Source organism: Sander lucioperca, chromosome 4, assembly GCF_008315115.2.
Source record: "Sander lucioperca isolate FBNREF2018 chromosome 4, SLUC_FBN_1.2, whole genome shotgun sequence".
NCBI classification, from domain to species: Eukaryota; Metazoa; Chordata; class Actinopteri; order Perciformes; family Percidae; genus Sander; species Sander lucioperca.
This window is the reverse complement of record NC_050176.1, coordinates 51,621-78,973: the sequence shown is the minus strand read 5'-3', so window position 1 is coordinate 78,973 and position 27,353 is coordinate 51,621. Positions and strand designations below refer to the sequence as shown.

General features: G+C 40.9%; 2 protein-coding genes across 2 annotated transcripts in view; both read left to right on the top strand.

The window, feature by feature from the left end:
- Positions 1–728: 728 nt before the first annotated feature.
- Positions 729–11,935, top strand: LOC116036651 (B-cell receptor CD22-like; the record flags this gene model as incomplete). The annotated part of the gene is made up of 7 exons (XM_036000432.1): positions 729–1,035; positions 1,621–1,732; positions 3,750–3,898; positions 9,900–9,981; positions 10,087–10,147; positions 11,026–11,243; positions 11,319–11,935. Coding segments are annotated over 7 exons (1,002 nt in total), but the record flags the coding sequence as incomplete, so codon positions are not given.
- Positions 11,936–18,077: 6,142 nt separating this feature from the next.
- The window catches only part of LOC116039968 (B-cell receptor CD22-like), a 28,921-nt gene continuing 19,645 nt past the window's right edge, over positions 18,078–27,353 (top strand). The window contains exon 1 of the mRNA XM_036000431.1: positions 18,078–18,388. Within this exon, the coding sequence (XP_035856324.1) occupies positions 18,319–18,388 (70 nt within the window). The 5' untranslated portion in view covers positions 18,078–18,318. The remainder of the gene's footprint in view (positions 18,389–27,353) is intronic.

Genomic DNA, 27,353 nt, shown 5'->3' with positions numbered 1-27,353 from the left:
TTTAAAACACTCTAAAGGAAATGTTCAATTATAGTGTGATTAAAACTCACTATTAACATTATTTACAGTACTTGATTTACAGCTGATTTGTGAAAAGGTAGCCTACACAACCTTATTTAACAGTAATTTAGTTTTACTGCGAACAGTCACAGGAAGTGCTTTTATTTTGAAGTAGGCTACACGGAAGTTGTCTGTTGTGTAGCCTACTCTTGCTAGCTTACTGAGATGCAACATCGTCAGGCTTAAGTTGTTCACTTTCTTGTTTGTTAAACTGCAACATATTGAACAGTAAATGGTCACAGTAAAAGACAAGCGTTTTTGGTCGTCATTCGAAGCCATTCCACTACAGGCAGAGTTAAACTTTTTTTTTCCTGTGAAGAAATGTGTCGCGGTGTTGGTGAATTTTTAAAAAAAACAGTGGACCACTAAATGTTGCGTTAAAATGCGTTGTAACTCGCGTTACTGAGATTGTAACGGGTATAATATTACCAAAATTTAATTAGTAATGCGTTATATTACTGTGTTACAGCAAAAAGGAATACATTACTGTAATTGCGTTACTTTTGTAACGCGTTACTCCCAACACTGGTCATTACACAGTTTCTCCCTGACCAGCCTGCAGCACAGCTTCATGATATCAGGGGGAGCATGTAAGCACGAGTGTCTCTTGTTTTTGAGTTATGTTATTAACTTTTTTGTTTGGTGCTGCTCCCAGGCAGTCATAATCAATACCTCTGCTTAACAACAGTTTTCTCTGTACATTTTGTCCTCCAGATGGTCCAAAGCTTCCCTCTGTGTCAGTGAGTCCCTCTGCTGAGATAGTGGAGGGCAGTTCAGTGAATCTGACCTGTAGCAGTGATGCTAACCCAGCAGCTAACTACACCTGGTACAAGGAGAACCAAACACTGCCTCATGGACAACAAGGCATCTACCATTTCACCTCCATCAGCTCTGAGGACAGAGGGAACTACTACTGCAAGTCTGAGAATCAGCACGGACACATCAACTCTACATCTCTATTTATAGATGTCCAGTGTAAGTATAAAACATTAGAACATTAAACCCTACTTATTATTTTACATATGAGTAAATGTCTTTGGGCCATTCTTTACCTAAAAACTGGGCAAAACCTTAAACCCAAGCACAATTTTGTCAGCGATCCTGGCAGTTTGCCAAAAATGTAAATTCCTAGCAGGCACGTTCCTTCACAAACTGCGGAGAAATAATTTTGTCCACAATGTGAGAAGATTTTGGGTCACTTTAATTTTTTCTGGGGCATGTGGGAGGCCACAAAGACTGTAGAGGACATCTGATTCATGTTCAGGTCTATTAGTGGTTACTTTAGCCTGCCAGCTAGCTGTGAGGCGACAAGATTCAACATTCCTTTATTTGTCTTTTTATGCTCCACATAAAAACCAAGTTGTGTTTCACACATGCAGTAGACAATAAATAAATCATTGCAAGACAGAAGACATTAAAATGATAAGCTCCTGTCTCATGAAGCAGGATTTATTAAGTAGGTGTAATATAGTCACCACAATACTTGTGTTGCTCCTCCTAGCCTGTGGCAGTCCATGCCTAAATAAAAATTCATAAATTAGTATCTCTTTTTTCCTCCAGATGGTCCAAAGCTTCCCTCTGTGTCAGTGAGTCCCTCTGCTGAGATAGTGGAGGGCAGTTCAGTGAATCTGACCTGTAGCAGTGATGCTAACCCAGCAGCTAAATACACCTGGTACAAGAAAAACCAGACCCTGCTTTAAAGACCAAAATATATTTATTTCACTTCTATCAGCTTAGATGATAGCGGGAACTACCACTGCCAGTCTGAGAATTAGTATGGCCAGAGAAACTCCACATCTGTACATATAGATGTTCAGTGTGAGTACAAGTCATCAGCAAATCACTTCTACTGTACATACAATGTGTTTAAGTAGAGACATTAGATGTAAATACCTGATGAGCTACGGAGTATAAACATTTTTTAAAGGCGTTTTAAAGGATTCATGTTTTTTTTTCCCGATTAACTCCATCAGAGCCGGCTGTATGTTTGTGATCCCACCAATGTCCACTGTCTTATTTCCACAAACTGGTTTCCAACGAAGGAGAGGAGTAGAGCAGAGCGGCACAATCTAATATGGAATTTAAACATTGGCTTTGCTCCGAGCTAACATTTTATCCGTCCACGCAGAAAGTAGACATCTCTTAGATCAAGAAAATGCTTTTGAAGGCACAAGCTGCTGCTACATCATCAAAATATTAACACTCTGATTTATCTCCTGAGATTTGCGTACAGTAGAACACAAACCAAATCAGGGAGTAACACAGAGAGGTAACAAATGAGGCCACAGAGGGATGATTGGGCTTCTTGCTGAGACACTGGCAGTAAACCTACACACAACTACCAGGACAAAGATTCTAAATGTTATAGATGCAAGTTAGTCACTACCAGTGTTGGGCAAGTTACTTCCAAAATGTAATACATTATAGATTAATAGTTACTGTCATTTGAAAGTAATTAGTTATATTACAATATTACTGTCTCTGAATTGTAATGTGTTACACTACTTTTGCATTACTTTTGAGTTACTTTCACCAAAATAACAGGGGAAGTTTGATTTGGCAGCTAGCTTGTGAATTTCACCACCAGATGAATAAAGTCTCCTCTTTATCCACTTTAATACATCATAGATTATTCATATTTTGTATAATTAATATAAATATGCAAAGTAACTAAAGCTATAAAAAATAGATAAGTAAAATGTATAATAAAAAGTAGGAGAATATGAAAATACTCAATTAAAAGTACGGCATTGTTGTAAAATGTTTGTTTATAGCATTTGAATAAGAAATTCATGTTGTTTAGTTTAAAACACTCTAAAGGAAATGTTCAATTATAGTGTGATTAAAACTCACTATTAACATTATTTACAGTACTTGATTTACAGCTGATTTGTGAAAAGGTAGCCTACACAACCTTATTTAACAGTAATTTAGTTTTACTGCGAACAGTCACAGGAAGTGCTTTTATTTTGAAGTAGGCTACACGGAAGTTGTCTGTTGTGTAGCCTACTCTTGCTAGCTTACTGAGATGCAACATCGTCAGGCTTAAGTTGTTCACTTTCTTGTTTGTTAAACTGCAACATATTGAACAGTAAATGGTCACAGTAAAAGACAAGCGTTTTTGGTCGTCATTCGAAGCCATTCCACTACAGGCAGAGTTAAACTTTTTTTTTCCTGTGAAGAAATGTGTCGCGGTGTTGGTGAATTTTTAAAAAAAACAGTGGACCACTAAATGTTGCGTTAAAATGCGTTGTAACTCGCGTTACTGAGATTGTAACGGGTATAATATTACCAAAATTTAATTAGTAATGCGTTATATTACTGTGTTACAGCAAAAAGGAATACATTACTGTAATTGCGTTACTTTTGTAACGCGTTACTCCCAACACTGGTCATTACACAGTTTCTCCCTGACCAGCCTGCAGCACAGCTTCATGATATCAGGGGGAGCATGTCAGCACGAGTGTCTCTTGTTTTTGAGTTATGTTATTAACTTTTTTGTTTGGTGCTGCTCCCAGGCAGTCATAATCAATACCTCTGCTTAACAACAGTTTTCTCTGTACATTTTGTCCTCCAGATGGTCCAAAGCTTCCCTCTGTGTCAGTGAGTCCCTCTGCTGAGATAGTGGAGGGCAGTTCAGTGAATCTGACCTGTAGCAGTGATGCTAACCCAGCAGCTAAATACACCTGGTACAAGGAGAATGAAGACTCACCAAAAGCATCAGGACAGATCTTCACCATCACTGATGTTAGACCTGAACACAGTGGGAATTATTACTGTGAAGCCCAGAACAGAAGAGGACGTCAGAGCTCCACCTTACATCAGATTTTTGTAGCAGGTAATCAAATTTCCACAGGATCTTAACCTTCCAGGGGCCTGTACTACGAAGCAAGATTTGTAGTTAATGAGGTAACTTCAGGTTCAACCCATGGTTTTCTGTACCACGATGGTGGATCAGTTGTTACCGGGTTCAATCGTCGTGGTAACTTATGCTGAACACCTAACCTGGTCGGGAGCAGGTTATGTTGGAGATGAGAGATCAACCGGTGTTAAAGCACCGCCTACCGACCAATCAATACTCGATTGATAACGGCGTCTCCGTTCTTAGAAGATCTTGGCGGAGCTCGGTGCGCGGAGAAAGAGAGAGAGAGAGAGAGAGAGAGAGAGAGAGAGAGAGGTGCGCTCAGAAAAGTTAAAAAATTTAGAGACCGACAACCCCGTTAACATTCCCTGATAGGTATTTTTATGAAAGATATAGATTTTCAGCGGAGGGAATTACGTATAGGCTATTTGTCGGCTTGTTGAGCCGTGTGTTGCCAATCGGTTTGAATTATGTTTTTATATGTTTTATTTGCTCTCACGATCGCTTACCATTGCCAGGGTTGCAACTGAAATAATAGGCTAAAGCAACGACAGTTTGTGGAAAGCACAAGTGTAACTAGAACTGCAAGCAGTTATGACAGGGTACAAGCCTCCCCGGCGCCAGCTAAGAGCCCACAAAAGCGGAGCCGGCAAAAGGAGAACCCAAAGCATGACGGCGGCAAGGCAAAAGTCAGGAAATTTCATCAAGTGCGAGCTTGAAAGTCTGTAGTGAAATGCAATAGCAAATTTACCATTCATTGAGTAAAAGGCCAAAACACTTCAACCTCAATTATAGTGCCCCCTGAAGGCCAATCATCATCAAATCTGGTATAGCGTCGCAGAGTGGCATGTCGAACAATAATCTCAAGTATTGTGGTGATAGCATTTACTGCGGCAGAGATATTGCCATTGCAAATTTCCCATTTAAATGCATTGAGTTATATGCCCAAATGCGTCTACGTTCATTATAGCGCCCCCTAATGGCCGATCCTCACCAAATTTGGTACAGAGCCTCGGAGTGGGATGTTGAACAATAATACCAAGTTTTGCTCTGATACGTACTAATTTTGCCGAGATATGCTAAAGTTTGTGTTTTGTGGCTAGCTAGGAAAATTTGTTTGGTCGTAAAATGCGCATAGTTTAACATAGCAAAATTCTTTTGATAACTTTTGGTCAGATCCATCTGGCGATGCTACCTACCAGGTTTTGTGCAGATCGGTCACACGGCCTAGGACGAGTTCGAAAAAGTGTGAACTGTTTGCGGTTTTAAACTGACCCGCATGCGCAAAAGAACAATGACATCAGATGCAGCACGCTGTTGCACTAAAATTATAGCTTTGTGAGACCGTCCTGATCTCGCAAGCTCCAGTTTTCCACTCACAGATCAGTCTGGCATCTTGAGACAGAGAAAATTTGGAGCCATTCACCAAACGACCAACCAATCAGCATTGGTTTTAAGGCGGCTTTAGGTGTGACGCAACGAGAAGCGACTGTTCAGTCTAAACAACATGGTGGCTTCCACGGATGAGATGAGCGTAGCTATCGCGCAAGTTTTATCCAAATTAGAAAGTATTCCTTCATTGAAAGAAGAGCAAAAAACGGCACTGGAGGCTTTTCTCGGAGGAAAAGATGTTTTTGCCCTTCTCCCGACTGGTTTCGGCAAGAATTTGATATTACGTTGATCTGATTGGTTGATTTGGCCCATCTATCACCAACATAGGTGGTGATAGACAGATGGTTTATCCAATCAGCTAACCAGTATTTTCGCCCCTTCCCAAAAGTTCTCCAACGGAAAGTTCCCAGATGGATATGCCGAGCAAATGCGAAGCAATCCATCTTGGGGAGTCAGCTTACTAAAATTAGGGAGGTTATGGAGGAAGTAAGCATTTTCGCTTTTATTTCAAAATGTTTGTTTAATGGCAGAGAAAGAGAGCCAAATTGGCTATTTTGGCCTTTGCAGGGTTATGGCTGCAAATTCACTACAGATGTCTGTGTGGATGCAGAGACGAAGCCAGGAGTGGTGGGACTGTTTTGTGAATAGCTTCACAGTGACGCAGTTTATTCAAAACTTTCGGATGCCTAGTCAAGTTTTTTATTTTACTGTCTGTGTCTTGGGCTAACTCCTGCCAGCGCATAATTATGAAACATTTCGATGTAGATTGACGTAAAAGTTGCATAAAATGGAAACCAAACCTGGGTCTGATTCAGGACCACATATGGAAGTGGTCTAAATCAGATTTGACAAAATCAGATGTGGGCAAAATTTGAATGTTCACACACCTGGTCACTTGACCCCAAAAAAAAATCTGATTTAGGCCATTTTTTCCTGCAGTCTGAACATATCCTATAGCGCCCCCCTAATGGTCGATCTTCGCCAAATTTGGTCAGAACATCATGCCAAATGAGCATCACAAATTTCATGTCGATAACAATTATTACGGCAAAGAAATTGTAATCGCAAATGTCCCATTTTCATGCATTGAGTTATTGGCTAAAACACATAATCATTGATTATAGCGCCCCCTAATGGACCATCTTCGCCAGGTTTCATACAGAGCCTCAGAGCGGCATGCCAAACAAGTATTACAGGTTTCGTGTTGATAGCATTTACTGTGGCAGAGATATTGCAAATGCAAATTTCCCATTTATTAAAATTTAAATTAAGTTATTGGCCAAAACAAATAAACGTTGATTATAGCCCCCCCAATGGCCGATCTTCGCCAAATTTAGTAAAGAGCATCGTAGTGGGATGTTGAACAATGATCTCAAGTTGTTTGCTGATACCGTTTTATTTGGCTGAGATATGATATGATATGTGTGGTAGCTAGCTAGGAAAATTAGTTTGGTCGTCAAATGTGCATACTTTAACGTAGCATAATTCTTTTAATAACTTTTGGTCAGGTCCATCTGGAGATCCTATGTACCAGGTTTCGTACAGATCTGTCGCACGGCCTAGGACTAGTTCGAAAAAGTTGGTTTTGCGCATTGCGAGATATTGCGAAAAAAGCAGATATGGGCGTGGCCTATATCATCAGATTCAGCCTAATTCAAGGAACACGTTGATGTAAAGATTTCTAATGTGCGATGTGTAATGTGGGAGTTAAAGGCAATAAACCATTATAGCACCACCTAGTGGTCCACATGTGTAATTTTTGGTAGGTGAGGTCCATGACCCATTGTACATCTACCCTGTACATTTTTTATTCACATTAGTGTAAGTGGTGAATCCAAACGTGGGTCCCATAGGCCACGCCCACTTTCACCAATCAGTACTCCACTGTAGGGGTGGCCTCAGGAGTGGCCCTAGATGGTACCCATCAAATTTTGTAAAACTCGGATGAGTCGTTCATGAGATATAAACTTTTTGTACTTGTAGCACCCCCTAGTGGCCAATTTTCGTAAACTATGTGGGGGACCTCCAGAAGGTCATGGCAAACAAGAATCTAAATTTTCGCGTTGATAGCATTTATTTTGGCCGAGATATGGCAAAGTTTTCATAGTTAGCTACATAAATTTGTTTGTGTATATGTATATATGCGCAATTTTTATCCTATACAAATTATTTTAATAACTCTTTGTCAGGTCAGTCTGGAGATGCCACGTGCCAAGTTTCATGCAGATCGGTTGCATGGTCTAGGAGGAGATCGAAAAAGAAGGTTTCTGATAAATCGCGATTTTTCACGCATAAAAGTCAGGTGGAATTGGGCGTGGCCTATATCAGGAGATTCAGCTGAATTCACGGAACATCAGGATATATGGTTTTTGAATGTCCGGTGTACGGTGTGGGAGTTATAGGGCCAAATGCATTTTTTCTGCTATAGCGTCACTTAGTTGTGGAAGTGGGTCAGTTGTTGCGCCTGAGGTCCTTGCAGAGTTTTGGACCAGTCCTGAAAATGGCACCCCCCCCCCACCATGTACGGTTTAGGCTGTAGCGTAAGCGAGTTTTACGCGGAGAAGAATAATGGAGGAAAATAATAATAATCCTTAGAAAAACAATAGGGTTCCACAGCCCTGCTGTGCGAACGGCGTAGCTTTGCTACCGCCGGTTCTTCCAGACTCGGGCTTGGACCCCTAATTATGGTCAGATCTTGTGCCTGACTGATGGGGAAGTGATATTGATAAGTGTTGTGATTTACGCATCTACAGCGTCGGCTATTTTTTGCCAGCTTTCCTTCCTGTCTTAGGAAGCAGCGACTGTATTGCGTTTTGCCTGTAAAACCGTGTCTGTGTTCTTCATATTGATGTAGAATTATAGTTTGCTCTTCTTATGTAAAATACGCGGCTCTGGTAGATGTTTGGGATTGGTCGTACTGCCCAAACACTGCTTCTTTTATGTGAACACGTGCGCTGTTGGATTGGGAAACCCTGGGTTGATTGAACTAGTTGATAACCAGCGCCGTGATACAGGTTATGCAGGACCGCGGTTGTTAAGGTTAGGTGAAGCCGGGTAACTGAAAGAAATCCAGGGCATGTTGATCTTGATTCGTAGTACAGGCCTCTGGGGGCCGAAGGAGGTTTAATAAACTCTGAGTCTAACCCTGAACTCTGAGTTAATTTACCCTGAGATGGGAAACTCTGAATTTTCGGTTCCAGAACAGCTGATTTGAGTTGGTTCAATCAACTCGGAGTAGGTTCACTCAGAGTTAAGCGCGTGCACCACCACAATAAAATGGCAGCATGAATGGATCCATGATACTATGATTCACCATGGTAACAACCACAAAAAAACTGGTCGCCAGAAATACTCATGCGCACATACAGTGAGTTTGAACAAGTATTTAGTTAAAAAAGCATCACAGGGGCTGCTGTAAAATAGCGAGAATTGTTGTTGGAGAAAATTGCTGCTCAAGTCAATGCGTAAGCTCTAATATAGTGTATTAATTTCATATTTAATCACAGGTAACCTATAATATTACTGGTGAAAACTGGAATGGTAGTAGGCTACACCTATAATTTCATTTAGGTGCAATCCCGCAGGTGAAAAAGTACACTACTACTAATCTACAACTACATTAACAGAATTTACAATCTTTTATTTCTTTTTAATGTCTTCTTAGCCTACTGGTTTGTGTCCAGGAAACTCTACAAAAACGTTTAAAACAAGTTTCAGAGCGAGTCACACTCTTCTGACGGCGCTTTGCTACACAGTGGCTTTATATGCTCCGCATCACCAATGTTGTAAAGAAAACGGCTGTTTTCAAAAAAACATAATGCGACGCAAAGAATGTGCTGGGATGTAGAACATGTCCACGATGGGTGATGTTAGTGATATGAGGACGGATAAGGTTTTGTAGGCTACATAACTGATAGACTGGGAAGAAAAATGATACCGCTCAAACAGGTAGGCTAGTATCTGGAAATGAAAATGCATCTATAGTCGGGGCATCAATATCACCTCCCGACGTGTGTTTAACTCCCTGCAGTAATACAGCTTCTTCAACAACCGGATCGTCGACACAAGGAAATGCCACGTTCAGAACAACAACATTTTATAGTCTGCCTAACATAGTTAACAAACCAACCCTGTTTTTTTTATTCATGCAGATAACAAATTGCACTAAAATACGCCTGATACAGACTGAATGAATGAATGAGTTCTGTGTCAGAGGGAGGAGACTGAGAGAAACTCGAGGTTTATTATAGAAAACCTGCTCCAGACCAGGTTAGGTTCAAAGGCTCAGTTACCATAGTAACTGACTCTGATGTTAAGTTACTTCTCTTTCTGAAACGGTCTGGAGTTACCCCTCTCTCTCAGGTTTGATTAACCTCTCTTTCTGAAACAGAAAACCCAGAGTTACCCTCATCTCAGGGTTAACAAACTCAGAGTTTTCACTAAACCTGCTTTCTGAAACAGACCACAGTTCTTTATCTACCCATCTGACAAATAGATGTCAACATTATCGAATTATCAGTTGCTAAAGGACCCAAACAACTTGTAATTCCATAATGAATCGTCTGGTTTCATCACTGTTTCCCAGGTTCTATGAAATCAGTAGCTGCTGGATCCATCACTGCTATTTTCCTGGCTATCATATTCCTCTGTGCCTTCCTATTTATTAGGTGAGCAGTTCAGTTTTACATTCAGTGATGCATCCTAAATTCATTTAGTCGTTTAGAGATGTATTTTAATGATTAATTTGATTGTTCATTCATTCTCCTTTCCAGAAGAAAGAGGTCCTCGAAACGAACCACGGAGCCTGGAGAGAGACCAGACAACCAAGCTCAGGTCAGAAGAAGAGTTCAGTCAGAGTCCTCTCTCACCTGGAGACATTTGAATAATGCTTCATGTCCTCTGCTAAATTATAAGTTGCTGAGACAGGGACACTGTATAAAATAATATAAACCTCTCCATCTACACAGACATGATAGGGTTTGTAAATAAAGAGGATTTAGACAATCCTTGAATTGTATTTCCCTCTGCTGGTGATCAGTAGGCATTACACCGACAAAAACAGAAGTGACCTCAAACCTGTGGTTCACTTTTTGGCTTTGAAAACGAGACTTGATCCCACAACAGAGAGCATGAAATAACTGTTGAAACCAGGAATTTGGAGCGCCTGGTGAAGTATTTGTAAATTCACTGGAATTGCAGAACAAGCCGCTCACCTTTAACCCTGCAGATGCTTTACAATATGAGGATTTTGTTTTATAGGCCAATAAAAATCATACTTAAAGGTCCCATATTTAGCCATGTCTTTTTCATTATAAAGCAGATCGAGCTCCTATACAAATACTGTAAATGCATCAAAATGCTCAATCCACAGAGAAACACACACACAGTCCTTATTCAGAAGCATTTAAACGAGCCGTCAGAACTCCACTACGGTTCTGATGTCACAGCAGTACTATATATACAGTAGGTAGAAAGTGCCACTACAGTGCCTTTACAGTCATTTTCTGGCTGCAATGATGGTGCAGAGACACAGAGAGAGCAGGGTGAATACAGGTATATTCAGACAGACAGTATGAGGAGAATAAAGTGTCTTTTTAGAATTAAATATAATGTAAATATGTTCTAGAAGAAACCCAAAATACAAGTATGAACCTAAAAAACGACCTTTAAACACTTACTTAGCTGAGGACTCTTGTCTATGTTACCTTCAGGGTTCAGTGTATGACAGCCCTTCAGCTCCAGTCCAGAGAACTCCAGCAGAGCAGCAGGACGACCATTGCTATGCCAGCGTGAGCTTCTCTAAAAACCAGGAAGAAGCTCTCTACTCCAACATCAGGCTAGTTCAGCCCCACAGACACAAGGAGGAAGAGGAGGACGAGGATGTGGAGTACACTGCTGTCAACTTTAAGAGTTCCAGTTCTACCACAGAGTGAGTCCATCAGAAAATGTTTTTATTTAATATTGTGGGTTTTTCATTCTCTAAATGTGTTTTTTTCATTCACAGATCAGGAAATCAAAAGGCTGTGGAGGATTTATCTGAACTGTACAGCACAGTCAGCAAACACCCAAGAGTTTGAACACAACACAAATCTGTGGTCTCTTTAAAGGGCCGGGTTGGTAATGTTGAAAAACTAGCAAGATTTGAAGGAAGCATCTCCTCGGTGCTCCGTCTAACCCCTCCCCCTGCCCTCTGGGCTCCCCCCACACACAGACATGCACCCCCGCCTCACTACTTTAGACAGTGTTCAAGCAGGTTAAACACACATTTATTCACAGTATTAGGATTAAGTTCATATACTGTATTTTATGCATTTTTTGGGGTCATTTATCTAGTGTCATCAGTCAACGGCTGGTAAGCTTGTAGAATTTGCTTAAAATGCAATCATTTACTGCCAGTGTTAGCGAATCATCTTGTCAAGTACATTTCTCCGTATATATTTCTTTATCACAAGTTTTCTACTCAATGCAGAAAAATATTACACGTTTTAGAAACTGGAAACGATCCAAACAGTTCTGTTGATCAACTGAGTGTTTAGTCAGCTATTTATTTCAGCTGGACTTGTAGGCCTGTATATTGTTAGGTAGTTTCATTTATAATAAAACATTGTATTTTTTAAACTACATGTGTTTTGTGTGCAAAAATCTTAATTTGTAAAGCAGTAGTCTATATTCTTGGAATTTTAAACTCCGGTGGATTTCTGAGGACTATGGTTAACTGCTCCTCAGATCTCTGCAGGGTAAATCCAGACAGCTAGCTAGACTATCTGTCCAATCTGAGTTTTCTGTTGCACGACTAAAACAACCTTTGAACGTACACGTTCCACCAAAACAAGTTCCTTCCTGAGGCTATTTGGCAGTGGCACTCGGGCTCTGTCCGGCACTTAGCCCCGCCCAAGAAAATTGTGATTGGTTTAAAGAAATGTCAAGAAACCAGAGCACGTTTTTCTCCCATCCCGTAATGCTGTGTGGACTAGCCAGACCCTCCTACACAGTGCTGTGGAGGAAGGTCTGGCAAAGCAAGACTGAGACAGAACTGCAGAGATGGGAGTAAGTCACACATGGGCAAGTCACAAGTAAGTCTCAAGTCTTAACCTTCAAGTCTCAAGCAAGTCCAAGTCATTTTTTGTGATAATCAAGATAGTCATGTCATAGCTTTGGTCAAGCAAGTCAAGTCAAGTCATGCAAAAATTTCCATTTTTAAACAAGCTAAAGACAGTGGTTATGAACTGCTGGAGTTTTATTTGCATTTCTTCCTACTCAATATTCAAAAGTCATTGTGTCCAAGCCACATACATCTGAACAGTTTACATTTATACAGATAAAAAAGCACAGCCTAAAACTGATATTAGGCCAACAATAAATCAACATACATATTTGTTCAATGTGCCTCAAACATGACATCAAATCATGAAATTCATTCAAACAATTCAAGTATAATGGTTTCTAGTCAAATAATATTCTTCAAACATGCCTCACTTCTATGGGTCAGAAACATCCTTTAACCTTTCCTTCTCTTAAAGAGTTTAAGAGTAGCTGAATCCCACCACCTTTGCGTAATTTGGAGAGATTGACTGCGTTTGTGTATGACATGGAATGGATAGCATATGTTAATATTTGTCAGTGTATTTGTGAGTGAATGTGTGCGTGTGTGAGAGAGAGAGAGTGAGTGAAAAGTTATTAATATTGGTGAGTGAATGTGTGCATGTGCGTGTGTGTGTGTGTGTGTGAGAGTGCAGTGTGTTGGGTGTGTATGTGTGCCTAGCTTTATTCACATACTTCTGTGTGTGTGTGTGTGTGTGTGTGTGTGTGTGTGTGCGAGAGAGAGAGGGAGAAAGAGAGTGCAGTTTGTGTTGTGTGTGTAATATATATGTATGTGTGTGTCTAGTTTTATTCGCTCTTACCGCCACCTTGAGAGGGTGTGCTTATTCATGGCCCAAAACTGAAGGGAGTTCTGTCCATCACAAACGTCCAAATAGTGGTTTTAATATGGGGACTGGAACCCGAATCTCTCCCGATTTGAAGTGTCTGATGAAATTAGACTTGATGGTGGTTGACGTCGGAAATTGTTGTACTGCAGACAGTTTGTTTCTTCTTTGCCTGGTCAGATGTGTAATCCTTATAGCCAAACTTTATTATTTTCGGTGCAGAGGGATCCATGACGTTAAGTTACTAGCCGTAGCCAGTCTTGTTTACTGCAGGTCTGCCGCCGCATGCCGCGTAATCATATCAACGGGTTCCCGCGCATGCAATACTAAAATCGTAAAGTTAACTCCTCCTCAATATCAGAGGGGAAAAAAATACATATTTATTAAACAAAAAAACAAGTCATTTCAAGTCATTTGACTCAAGTCTAAGTCAAGTCTTAAGTCATGAATATCAAGTCAAAGTCAAGTCGAGTCTTTTATGAATATTTATCAAGCAAGTCTCAAGTCCTAAAATTTGCAACTCGAGTGTAACTCGAGTCAAGTCATGTGACTCGACTCCCCCATATCTGCAGAACTGACTATACTGAAGGGTTATAATTTGTTGTTAATTTATGAGTTCATAAAGAGAATCTATATGTAACTTGATTAGTTACATCTTTGTTCATATAAACCACCAATGTATCTTTACCTTTAGTACATTTTAATATGAAATCTAACTGTATCCAAATTCCGTTCATGAGGCTTTTGTCTCTAATCTTGTTGACTCTTGTCCTGAGTATGAGGACATCTCAGAGACTGCAGCACAGACAGAAGACCCAGAGGAGCAGGAAGACCTGGTGTGAAGGTCAGACAGCTTTGAATCTGCTGCATGGGGGGAAAAAAAACTCAGCAGTGTGTATGTGTACATGTACAGTATATATTAGATAGTAGCCTATATTTCAACACTTAAAAATTGTCCTCTTGGACAATTTAGAAATCTTTTTCTAAACCTGCAAACTTCTACTTGTAACTGCTTTACAGAATTGCATTTTCTTTTGCATCCCTATTATCCTAATGTATTAATCAAATATTTTTCTAATTCTGAATGTTTTATTGTCTTTCTATATTTCTTATGATTGTACTTTCTGTGTTGTTGTTCTGTTTTTGTCTTTGTAATCTGACTCGATGACATTGATAATGAGTGTCGCCCCTCAATGATATCGCGAGGATAAATAAAGGTTGAAAAGAAAAAAAGCAATGAACACAAATAATAATTAAATATGTTTAATTGCTCTGACTTATTTCTCACTTGCTCACTATTTGTCCATCTGTATAACTTGTCACCATGTAATCAACTTTTACTCTGGTGGTAATGAACAACCTAAAACAACAACTGCTTCCTGAAATAAAGCTGACTCACCAGTTTGGCACAAATGAGATGCTACAAAGCTCATTAAGATTATCAGCTCCACACAACTCTCTCTGTATTTCTCAGTATGACTATGTTCAGAAGATTGTGTCGTACGGTGACTTTCCTGCGCAGAGACTCGAGTGAAGATAATTACCTCTTCTGAAGAGTCCATCATGTTTTTTAATCCTCCGTGTCCTCCTTGGCTACTAGCAACTGTGTGGAGGAGGGGTGGGGGTGGTGCACGATCATGGAAGGCTTATATAATGTGGGTGCGCTGACAGTGTTGTTGTCATTACTTAGAATTCCTCATGGAGGTGGCAGAACCACGCACTATAGCTTTAAACTTTATCAGCCGACTAAATCTCTCTTTCTTATTCTTCCAATGCAGCGCCACACTTTAAGGAAAGAGCTAATTTCATTCTATGAAGAGTGTAGCTTTGGAAGATTTCTACTTGATCTTTCTAACTTGAACTGCTAAAGTCTCATATTACTTTAATTTAAACATAAAATGCAAGAAGCAAAGCCTGTCTCAGTGTAGAACCTGACTATTGTTTGAAGACAGACTTTTTTGTGGACCTATCCTTTAATAATTCAAGTAGTGTCTATCCAACCAGGCTCCAGACACAGGGTTAACCAGTTAAACTAAAGAGCATTAATATTATCGGCCACTTCTGGTGATCAAGGGTATTACAACAACAAAAACAGAGCGCTATCAAGCCTCTGGATCACAGTTATTTAACAAATTAGATTCTCCACTTTTTACCCTGCAGATATTTTACTGAGTGAGGCCTGAGGCATGGTAGAAAGAAAACGAGTGATTAAACGTGTTTTTCTTCTGAAATCTTAGGGTTCTTTTGATTGGATGGAGAGTAGTCTCACATTGCCAGACATTACTCCACAGCACTGTGGATACATACATTCCAGGATAGGAGAAAAAAACGCTCTGGGTTGTTAGGATTTCTTTACTACAAACAATAATTTTGGGCGCACCTGGTTACACTTCCATCATCACCCTCTCCCGCCGCACACACCTGCCTTCAGCAAGACCTGTATCTCAACCCCGGCTCAAGAGACCATCTCCGCTTGATCGTTGCTCCAGTCACCCTGGTGAGCACTCTGCAAGCTTTTCCTTGAGACCCTTATGCTTACTTGTTTCTGTGCTAACCCTTACTCACCTTTTCCTGTGTTTGTTTTCCGCAGTTACCATCTCTCTCCTGTTCGTCATCTCCAGTCAGCTGGCATCACCGTTCGGTCCCCCTCCCACGGCACCCTGCTTCAACCTGCCTCCGTCTCCGCTCCCAACCACCCTCTCCTTTGCTCCCCAGCCCCAGTGCCTCCCCCTCGGCTTCTCGGCCCCGGTTTCCCCGTGCTCTCCTGTGCCCTCACCGTCCTTCGCCATCATACTCCCCGCTCCCGAACCCTCTCCATCCTACCCGCCTTTTCCCCTGTCCCTGGCGTCCACCTCCCCACTCCCTTTTCCCTTGCTTTTCCTAAATAAACCTTTTACCTTGAGCCTTGCATTTGAGTCCGTTCTGTTCCCTTTGTCACAAAGAGGAGTTTATGCCACAAAGCAATTGATATTACAAAAGATTTTAAGTTACATCAACTAGGCATTTAATGTATTAAACTTCAAATAACAGCTCCGGTCCTTCAAGCATTTAAGTTAGATGAACTCAAGTTTTCATTACACGTTACTTAATGTTTAAAAAAAGAAGGTAGGAAGTATGTGTTATGTGTCAATTTCCTGCCTGGCCCGATGGGAGTGCTTGCATCAGCAATGTCTTAATATACAGATAGGGCTGCAATTTTAATTATCGATTATTAAGTGAATTATTGTCTTCCAAAGCCCAAGATAACGTCCTCAAAGATATTCAGTTTACTGTAACAGAGGAGTGAAGACACTGGAAATTATTCACATTTAAGGAACTGGAATCAGATCATTTTAACTCAAACCAATTAATCGAATATCAAAATAGTTGACGACTAATCATCCTTTAGTCTATGGAGACAGAGAGTTGAACTACTACTCTGCCTGAGACAGGTTGTGACCTACTGCTGTTATGTTGAACACTGACCTGAATGAGACCTCCAACACCACCGTCTCAACTTACACAGCATGAGTTCATGAGCTGGAAATTCTACCACAAGGCAGGCCTGTAGCCAATCTAGTGCAAGACAACACATTCTCACTCCCATCGTGTCAAATACGGACGCTTGGTCAGGTGCTTTTGGCGTTGTTATTGACGCTAAAAGTGTCCTTTAGCGTCCTATCTAAACACGCTTTATCTAAACGCGCTGGGTCAGGACTATTGTTGTCACTTTTGACGGGACAAGATCACGACAGTTGGGTTTAGGAAAAGATTGTAGGCAGGGTTATAAAATGAACATTTCAGTGACACGTGGACTTTAACCATGGTCTCCGTGGGGAAAGTCCTGTGTTGTTTGACAACCAACATCCCTACGTGGATTTCAGTGTTCCATACAACTCACTACCGTTGTCGCTCTTAATCCTACGTCACCTTCACCTGCTGCTGAGCTGCACCTCTGCCCGGTGCGTTCCATACACACGCTGAGGGGTGCTTATTGTGTCGTATCTGACGCTGAGAGACACTGACCAAGCGTCAGTATTTTATGAGTTGGGAGTGAGAATGGGTTGTGGAAGCGGGGTTCAAAAAGTGGACCTTTTTGCAGTTTTGACCTCATTTTGTATTTAATCATGAGGTTCAAATACTTCATTTTGGTGACTTTGTATGCTCTAATTTGTGTAGCCTGTCTGCTGGTATCTTAGCGAGCACAAACGAGTGAAAACATTTGCTACCTCCTGACGACTGTTAGCTAGCATGTAGCAAGGGTTAGTAACGGTAGCTAAATATAACAACCTTACCCTGTTTGGCAGTCTTTTTGAACATATGTTCAATATTCTGTGACAATGGTGCTGCTGCCTGCTTTCTCTTTCAGCTAGATGTCCATGGCCTCATAGACTTTACTACAGTATGAGTGCATGAAGTTAGTTGCTTGGATTGTTGATACATTAGACGTTAGATTGTTACATGTTGCGTGCCAGTTAACACATTCACAGAAGGGGTGAGTTTAACAAGATTAGGGCTTTGGTTTGGTTTAGATAATTATTATTTGAGGGGGATTCAAATTATTGGCCGTCGTTATTTAAAAAGACACTTGTTTATTCCAAAAAAAGTATTTCACACAACAGCAAAAATTTGAATGAAATGATGGACCTTTGCCCTGTCTACGGGCCTGCAAGGGCTAATAAGTGGGAACAGATGTGATGGTATAGGTAGGGACGGTCAGAGGATGGGGGGGTGGCAGCAGCAGGGGTAACTGCAGGGCAGGGGGGAGTGGCAGGATCTGAAATGGGAGGGAAACATGGCAGGCAAGATAATGTGAGACTCTGAGCTGGCTGGCATTGTGACATTCAGTCTCTTTTATCATATAGTCTACGCTATATTAGAAAGTGCATGCACAGTCTGCAGATTTCAATTTGGGGATGTCATCCAGCTGTGCATGCATGTTAATAACGTAAAGAGGAAGTAAGCCAGGGCAGCTTTTATCAGCCCAGAAGACACAAGCTCTCTTTCAAGACCACGTCCTCCTTTGTTGTAAGCAAATTTAGAAATCTGATAATGCACAGTACAGTATCTATCTACTGACATGTTTTAAGACAGAGAGAGATGAGCGGAGCAGCTATGAGTTTACCAGCAGCAGCGTGTGGGTTTGTTCTCTTCCTTCTGTCTGTACAAGGTACTGTACATCTACATTCATATTCTAAAGCAGTTAGGACACTTAAGTTTTAGGACTTTGTTGGAAGGTAGGTTTAAGCTAAATGTATTGAGTAAATACCCATAATGTGATACTATGTGATATTAACCTGTAATCCTGCAACACCAGACATTTGCTTGCTATACAACTGGAAAATTAAAATGGATCATATTTGAGTAGTTACTGATATTTTTCAAGCCATTTGTCTGCACACTGGAACTTTAAAAAAACAAGTTCCAGACAGTCAAGTGTTTCTTTAATTTAAAGCTAAGTGGAGTGTGTAGACTATTGGATTGGCTGTCATACTAATATATATAGAGAGAGAGCACCATATGCTGAGGGGTATAAGGCTGAAAATAATAATAATACAAAAAAAGGATTAAAAGCAACAGAGTGCTTCTTTTGAGAGAAAAAATATCCTAGGTGCTATAAAAAGGAGAAAATCCAGACAGTGCTGTAATGGGAAAATTACATTTAAATGTGACCTTTTCTTTTCTTTTCCTTTGAAGTGATTCTGTCATGCTAAAATTAAAGGGGAGCTTGAAACTATTGTCTGACATACTTAGAAAAATGTATTAAGTTCATTTGCAATTGTCTTTCAGCACATTCTGTTCTTAAGGCAGATTAGAAATAAAACAGGAACTGCACCTTGGGGAAGGGTGGAGATAGTGTGCAGAGGGATGTCTCCTGTTTATCTTCCTGTGATTGTCTGCTAGGAGTGCTGACAAGGCTCACAAGAAAGGGTGCACCTAGCACTCTGAAGTGTATATAAACCCAGTGTATTTTCTCACTCGCTGAAGACGTTTCCCCACTGTACTGTATGTGCTCTGTGAAATTGTATTTCCTATAGTATTTATTATATAAGTATAATAAATACAAAGACCAAATTTGGTTTTCTCTCAACTCTCTTTATTTGTTTCATTTCACTCTCCAAAATACTCTGCTGCACAAGAAACTTCCACAACAGTCCCTCTGTAGGAACCCTACCAAGACTTCGTATTGCCAACATACTGGCCTAAAATAGTCTAACATCCGTGTTCTGCATTTCTCTGTACTTTCACACCTCTGACCACAAACAGGAACAAACCAAGAAAATAACTCTTTTCTCTTTTCACATACAGCACCCTTCATTACTTCAGAAAAAGTGCATTGAAGTTTCGATGCCTTTCCCATTTCTTCACTGCCCCCAGGGCTGGACTGGCCATCTGGCATACCGGGCATTTTCCCGGTGGGCCGACGCACTTTTGGGCCGAATCGCCGATATAAAAAGGCCTTTTTTTTTCTAGTGGCCCATTGGTTAATTTTCTTTATTGGCACTGGCCTGACCCAATCAAATCCAAGAACCCCCTTCTCCACTCCAGGCCGCAAATTTACGAATCCCAATAGGGCCACGCCTCCCGGCCCTGAGACACGAGCTGTAATAGTTATGCTTATGCTGGAAGTTTAGCATCCACATTAAAATGGATGAACGACCACCAAAGTGCAAGGGAGGTACAGAGAAATTACGGGAGAAAAAGATTAAGAATCTACAGGCGGATTCCTCAAAATGTGCCAAAATTTCTGACATGTTTGGGGCTGTAGTAGCTTCTTCAACATCAGCATTACCTGAAGCCGAGGAGGAGGAGAGGTGGCTGGCTATACAGAGAAGCAGAAACAACAGCATGACAGGGAAGAAGCCGAGGAGGAGGAGAGGTGGCTGGCTATACAGAGAAGCAGAAATCATGACAGGGAAGAAGCCGAGGAGGAGAGTGACCATGACAGGGCCATGGGAGCGAGTGAGGAAAAGATGGAAGAGAGAGTAGATGACGACGTGGTAAGGAGTAGGCACATTAACAGGGACTCTCAGGAAGGGAGGGAGGCTGTGTGTGGCTGTGTGTCTGTGTGGCTGTGTGTCACATGTTATGTGTGCGACAACAAGCAGTTTGGCTGTAACATTAAAGTTAGTGGCTGTCAGGTAACCTAACTGCTTAAGGTTACATTAAAAATGCTATTGGTTGGCCTGTTGTGTAGCTGAAAAGTCTGTGTGATCTATAAAATCAGCGTTGATACAAGCATCAGTGTCCCTTTATTTACTTAATTAGCTCTTTCCCAGAGCATATACTACTCCCACCTTTATTGTAGCTTTTGGGAAGGGTTATGGTTATGGTTATTTTATTCAGCAGACACTTTTGTCCAAAGTGACAAAATATGAATCTTACAATAGTTAAAATTAACAGTAAACAGTTTTTAAAGTTGCTCAGCCAATATTAAGCAAAATAGTAATAATAACAATAATGGCAATACAATATCAAATATCAATAATAATAAAAATACCATTAATATACATATCATAACTTTAAGAATGAATTAATTATTTAAGTGTAAGATCAACAGATAAGTCTTGAGACCCCTCTTGAAGGATCCAAAACGATCACATGAATGCAGAACACTAGGCAACTCATCATAGAATGCATGCATATTTTAAGAGGACTGTCTGCAGGGAATGTGTCTGACCAATCAAGGTGGGTGTGGGCCGCCTGGGCCAAAAATGCCAGGGCCAATGTTTTGTCCCAGTCCAGCCCTGCTGCCCCCCCAAACACTATGATGCCCTGCTTAGTGCACATAACTGTAAAAATGTATGATGCTTAACTCTTTTCTTTCCCAATGTGACACCTTTTTGTTACTCTTACATCCAACTGCAAGCTGTGGAGAAAAAATAGGGACAAGTCTTCAAATAAATAGGATGCATCAACATAATTGAACTGAGAACGATGAGGCTAACGCTTCACAAACATTACACCACGCACAATAGCACAATAGCACAATAGCAGTACCCTGGAACTCGCACACCTAAATGGAACGTGGCCGTTTTTAATGTTATCAGTTACACCTGTGCAACTCTCCTGCAATGACAAGCTTAAATTGTCTGCTGTAAAAAAGTCTGTTATTTGTCTCATTCTAAAGTAAAATCATTTCAAGCTTTTAAAGGTGTATCATGAAGAACGTTTTGTAAACCTGTTCTAACATATCCTATAGGTTTACCTAAAATCTGCAAAAAGAGGTTGGTTTGGGTGGTGGATGGGTCAAACTACACAGGAATTTCACCCAGGAGGCCGGGGTTCATGTCCTGTTCTTGTCCCGTGTGTCACACAAGTGTACATTTTATAACCCCACCCACAATCTTTTCCTAACCCTAACTGTCCCGCTCTTGTCCTGCGTGTCAGTTAAACGTAAAATGTTTAACCTGTCCCTAACTAAGTGGTTTTACCCTGTATGTTGAGAAATTACGTCAAATCAGTCCCTACCCAGAACGTCAAAAAGTGGCGCCAAGAGTCCCGATCAAGCACTTTGAAAAATGACACCAAAGGGGTGTCCAGAGCGTTCAATATCGCAGCAGATAGGATTATATTGGAATTAGTTAAAAGCCCGCCTGCATCTGACTGAGATGCTAAAGAAGACTTTTTGCTTCACTAATTAACGCTAACAAAAAGTCTTTTTATTGGTGTTTTCACAGCAGACAAAGTTCAAGTCATTGTACAAGTAGGCTTATGCTCAACATTGTCTTACCGAGAACAGGCAAAGTTCACCCTGAAAAAGTAGAAAAAACACACATCATCTTCGTAGTAAGATTGGGCCTCATTCACCAAACGTTCTTAAGAAGAAATGTGTTCTTAAACCCCACTTACGCACTTTTTACGAAGATTCTGACATTCACTAATGTTTTCTTATCTTGGATTTGTTCTTAGCTAAGAACAAAATCTACGAACACTGAAGAGCACTCTTACGCACATTTGAGTGATGACAATTTGCTCCAAATAATTGGTTACTGCATTTTATTTAATTCTACAGTCGTTTACAATTATAGTATTGTACTGTAATGTATTTCTGATCATTTCTTGAAAAAAAAATCATAGTATGCAAAGAAACACTAACACTGCAATTTACATCAGCAATTAAACTGATTAAATCCTGCGTTACCTGGTGATCGCGCTATTTATAGGGCCAAAATGCAGTGTTGGAATGTAACAAAGTACACATTCTTCGTTACTGTACTTAAGTAGCCTACATTTTTCACATATCTGTACTTTACTTAAGTAAAAGTCAAAAGTGCAGTTACATTTTGCAGCAATTATCTATACTTTCTACTCCACTACATTTCTACAACGTTCCGTTAAAACGTCTTCCTGACCGTCACACGTTTCTCTCACCAGTGAAGTTTGGTTACCATAGATATGGGGCACCGCCGACCCTTCGTCGGCTTCCAAGCCGGCTCCGGTGCTCCAGAGCCGGGGTGCAGCGCTGCTGACCCTCGGTAATACAGCCTCCGGTAAAAGTGAAAATGAAAATGTTTGTTTTTTATTATTCCCGTTTTTAAATCATAGTTGCCATCTATTTCTCTCCACAGCGTCATTTACTCCTCTGCCAGGCAGCGTAAGACCTGTTATCTTATTTATTTGGCTGGACATCTTCACATTGCCTCCCCATGTTCGCTGCTTCACACACTTTATTTGCTTACTTGCGTAGTTAAAGAAAATAAAACCGTCTTAAAATACATCCATGAATAAAACCAAACACATTCCGATTCTAACAACATATTTCCGTTTTATGCTGGTTAGGATAGGAACTTCAAAAGCCAGGCCTTGTTTGTGGTAGTGGACATCTTCTACTTTTACTAAAGTAAATATGTCTCTGGTTATTTGTACTTTTACTTAAGTACTGAGATTCAGTACTTCCTCCACCACTGCAATGTACAAGTCATCTGCGAAGGCGGTCTCCCGCTTCCCCGGAGGTGCACAGGAAGTGTCATGTCCTTATATGGGAATTTGCAGGGCGTTTTCTTATGCTAATTAGGAACAACTGGCACGCGCTTTCAATTACGAAGACGTGGGATTCATCAATCCTAAGAACACAGGTGCGAACAATTCTGTTGTTTAAGAACACGTCATGAATCAGACGTAGACTTTTCTTAAGGATTTTCTTAAGAACATATTTAAGAGAAAACTTAGGAATATATTGCTGAATGAGGCCCATTGCTTTTTAGGGCTTCGGTTCAAAGTGAGGTTAAAATGTGACAAATATATATAAGTAAAAAAGAAAGGTACATAGAGTGACAGTCAGCTTCAATGACAAATCAAGCGTTATTAATGTGAAATGTGATCGCTTCTTCCCTGGAGTCCTTATGCCTACGGGTATACCCTTGGCTTTAGCAGTTCTGTCTATATAACTTTCTGAAGTCTGCTTGGAGGACGCATTCCACACATGCGCATCAGATCGCTATGCAACAATGTAGTGTATTGGCCATGCAGACAAGTCCACGCAGTCACAACAATTTGGAGGTAAGGGATGTCTGCACAACTTGTTGTCTATTTCAATTCAATTTCAATTCAATTTTATTTATAGTATCAAATCATAACAAGAGATATCTCGAGACACTTTACAGATAGAGTAGGTCTAGACCAAACTCTGTACTTTACGAAGCCCCAACTATTACAGTGGTTGCCTCAAGAGCAAGCATTAGCAGTAGCTATTGCGACAGTGGCAAGGAAAAACTCCCTTTTTTTGTTAGGAAGAAACCTCGGACAGACCCAGACTCTTGGTAGGCGGTGTCTGACGGCACCAGTTGGGGGAGTGGTGAATGGTGGCAATAATAGTCATAATAAAGATAGTGAAGCAGTGATCACAATGGTAGTCATAGTAGTTCATGTCATAGTAGGGCACAGCAGGGCGTTACGGGGTGTAGTGTGGCACAGCAGCCTGGGTGGACGCGGTTGGACGCGGCAGGACGCAGTCGGACACTGCGGGGAAACGCAGAGCGTAGCAGGGTGTAGTAAGTCCATAGCGTCAGCTGCACCCAGGACCCCGGTGTAGGTGCCACCCAATTCCAAGGCGATGTTCTGGGTGAAGAAGAAGCAAAGGGACTCCGGGGAGAAAACTCCCCAGAGCTAGGTTAGTAACAGGCATTTCTGGGACTAAGATGCACACAAAAGGAGACAAGTGAAAAGAGAGAAGAGGGAGCGGCTCATTGTGTCCTTGGAAGGAGCTTCCCACAGCAGTCTAGAGTTATAATAGCATAACTAAGAGAGGCAGGCTAAAGAGAGGGGCCCTGGACCGGGCTCGTACTCTCCCCTGCCGGAACGGGCTTGTACTTCCTGCCTCCCTCTACTCTACTCTACTATGCTGCAACTCCTCACTCCCTAACTATAAGCTTTATCAAAGATGATGGTTTTCAGTTTATTCTTAAATGTGGCGACGGTGTCAGCCCCCCGAACCCAAGTTGGGAGCTGGTTCCACAGGAGAGGAGCCTGGTAGCTGAAGGCTCTGGCTCCGATTCTACTTTTAGAGACTCTAGGAACCACAAGTAGCTCTGAGTTCTGGGAGCGCAGTGCTCTAGTGGGACAATAAGGTACTAAAAGCTCTTCTATGTATGATGGTGCTTGACCATTTAGTGCTTTGTAGGTCAGGAGAAGGATTTTAAATTCAATCCTGGATTTTACAGGAAGCCAATGCAGAGAAGCTAATACAGGAGAAATGTGATCTCTTTTGTTAGTTCTTGTCAGAACACGTGCTGCAGCATTCTGGATCAGCTGGAGGGTCTTGAGGGACTTATTTGAGCAGCCTGATAGTAAAGAATTACAGTAGTCCAGCCGGGAAGTTACGAATGCATGGACTAGTTTTTCAGCATCGTTTTGAGACAGGATGTTCCTGATTTTGGCAATGTTACGAAGATGGAAAAAGGCTGTTCTTGAGGTTTGTTTTAAGTGGGCGTTAAAGGATAGATCCTGGTCAAAAATGACTCCTAGATTTCTGACAGTAGTGCTGGAGGCCAGGGCAATACCATCTAGGGTAGCTATATATTTAGATAATGAAGTTCGGTGGTGCTTGGGTCCCAGCACAATAACTTCCGTTTTGTTTGAGTTCAACATCAGAAAATTGTGGGTCATCCAGGATTTTATATCTTTAATGCACGCTTGAAGTTTAGCTAACTGACCGCTTTCGTCTGGCTTGATTGACAGATATAATTGGGTGTCGTCTGCGTAACAGTGAAAGTTAATTGAGTGTTTCCTAATAATATTGCCTAGAGGAAGCATATATAAAGAGAATAGAATTGGTCCAAGCACTGAGCCTTGAGGAACGCCATGGCTAACTTTAGCGTATTTGGATGGTTTATCGTTAATATTAACAAATTGGGATCGCTCAGAAAAATAGGACTTAAACCAGCTTAGTGCGATTCCTTTAATGCCAACTAAATGTTCCAGTCTCTGTAAGAGGATGGTATGGTCAATAGTGTCGAATGCAGCACTAAGATCTAATAAGACAAGTACGGAGACAAGTCCTTTGTCAGCAGCAGTTAGAAGGTCGTTAGTGATTTTCACCAGTGCCGTCTCTGTGCTATGATGCATTCTAAATCCTGACTGAAAGTCTTCAAATAGACTATTTCTATGCAGAAAGTCACACAATTGATTAGCGACTACCTTCTCAAGGATTTTGGAGAGAAACGGGAGGTTAGATATAGGTCTATAGTTGGCTAAGACCTCAGGGTCGAGGGTGGGTTTTTTCAGAATAGGTTTTATCACAGCTACTTTAAAAGACTGCGGTACGTGACCCGTTAATAAGGACATATTGATCGTATCTAGTAATGTGGTGTTGACCACGGGTAGTGCTTCTTTAAGTAGCTTCGTTGGAATGGGGTCTAAGAGACAGGTAGTTGGCTTAGCTGAAGAGACCCTTAACATTAATTGTTGGAGGTCTAAAGGATAAAAGCCGTCTAAATAAGTATCAGGTCTTATCGTTCTCTCTAGCCCTCCTGCGCCCAATGGTGAGTCGTTGGAAGCTGTGGGCAGAAGGTGATGAATTTTTTCTCTAATTGTTATAATTTTATCATTAAAAAAGGTCATGAAGTCATCACTGCTCAGAGCTATAGGAATAGATGGCTCAATAGAGCTGTGACTATCTGTCAGCCTGGCTACAGTGCTGAAAAGAAACCTTGGGTTGTTCTTATTTTCTTCTATTAGTGTTGAGTAATAGTCTGATCTGGCATTTCTGAGGGCCCTCCTATAATTTTTTAGACTATCTTGCCAATCCACACGAGATTCTTCCAGTTTGGTGGAACGCCATTTACTTTCAAGTTTTCGTGAGATTTGTTTTAATTTGCGAGTTTGGGAGTTATACCAAGGTGCTAGTTTCCTTTCCTTCATCATCTTCTTTTTGAGAGGAGCAACCGAGTCTAAAGTAGTCCGTAGGCAGGCCGTAGCAGCGTCTACAAAGTTATCAAGTTGGGAGGGACTAGAGTTAACATAACAGTCCTCTGTTATATTAAGGCATGACATTGAGTTAAGTGCTGTTGGAATAGCTTCCTTAAATTTAGCTATAGCACTGTCAGATAAGCATCTAGTGTAGAAACTTTTATTTAATTTCGTATAGTCTGGTAGTAGGAATTCGAAAGTTATTAAAAAATGGTCTGATAATAAAGGATTCTGCGGAAATACTATTAAATCGTCAATTTTGATGCCATATTCTAGCACAAGGTCGAGGGTGTGGTTAAAACAGTGCGTGGCCTTATGCACCCTCTGACTGAAACCAATAGAATCTAGCAGTGAATTGAAAGCAGTACTAAGGCTATTGCTCTCAATGTCCACATGGATATTAAAATCACCTACAATAAGTACTTTGTCTGATTGAAGGACTACGCATGATAAAAACTCTGAGAATTCAGATAAAAACTCAGAATATGGACCTGGTGCTCGGTAAACAACAACGAATATAATTGGCTGTACTGTTTTCCATGTTGGGTGTTGAAGATTAAGAACAAGGCTTTCAAACGAGTTATAATTTAGTTTAGGTTTAGGATTAATTAACAGGCTCGAGTCAAATATGGCTGCAACTCCCCCTCCTCGGCCTGAGCCTCGTGGAATTTGGGTATTATTATGACTGGGAGGAGTGGCTTCGTTTAAACTAACATATTCGTCAT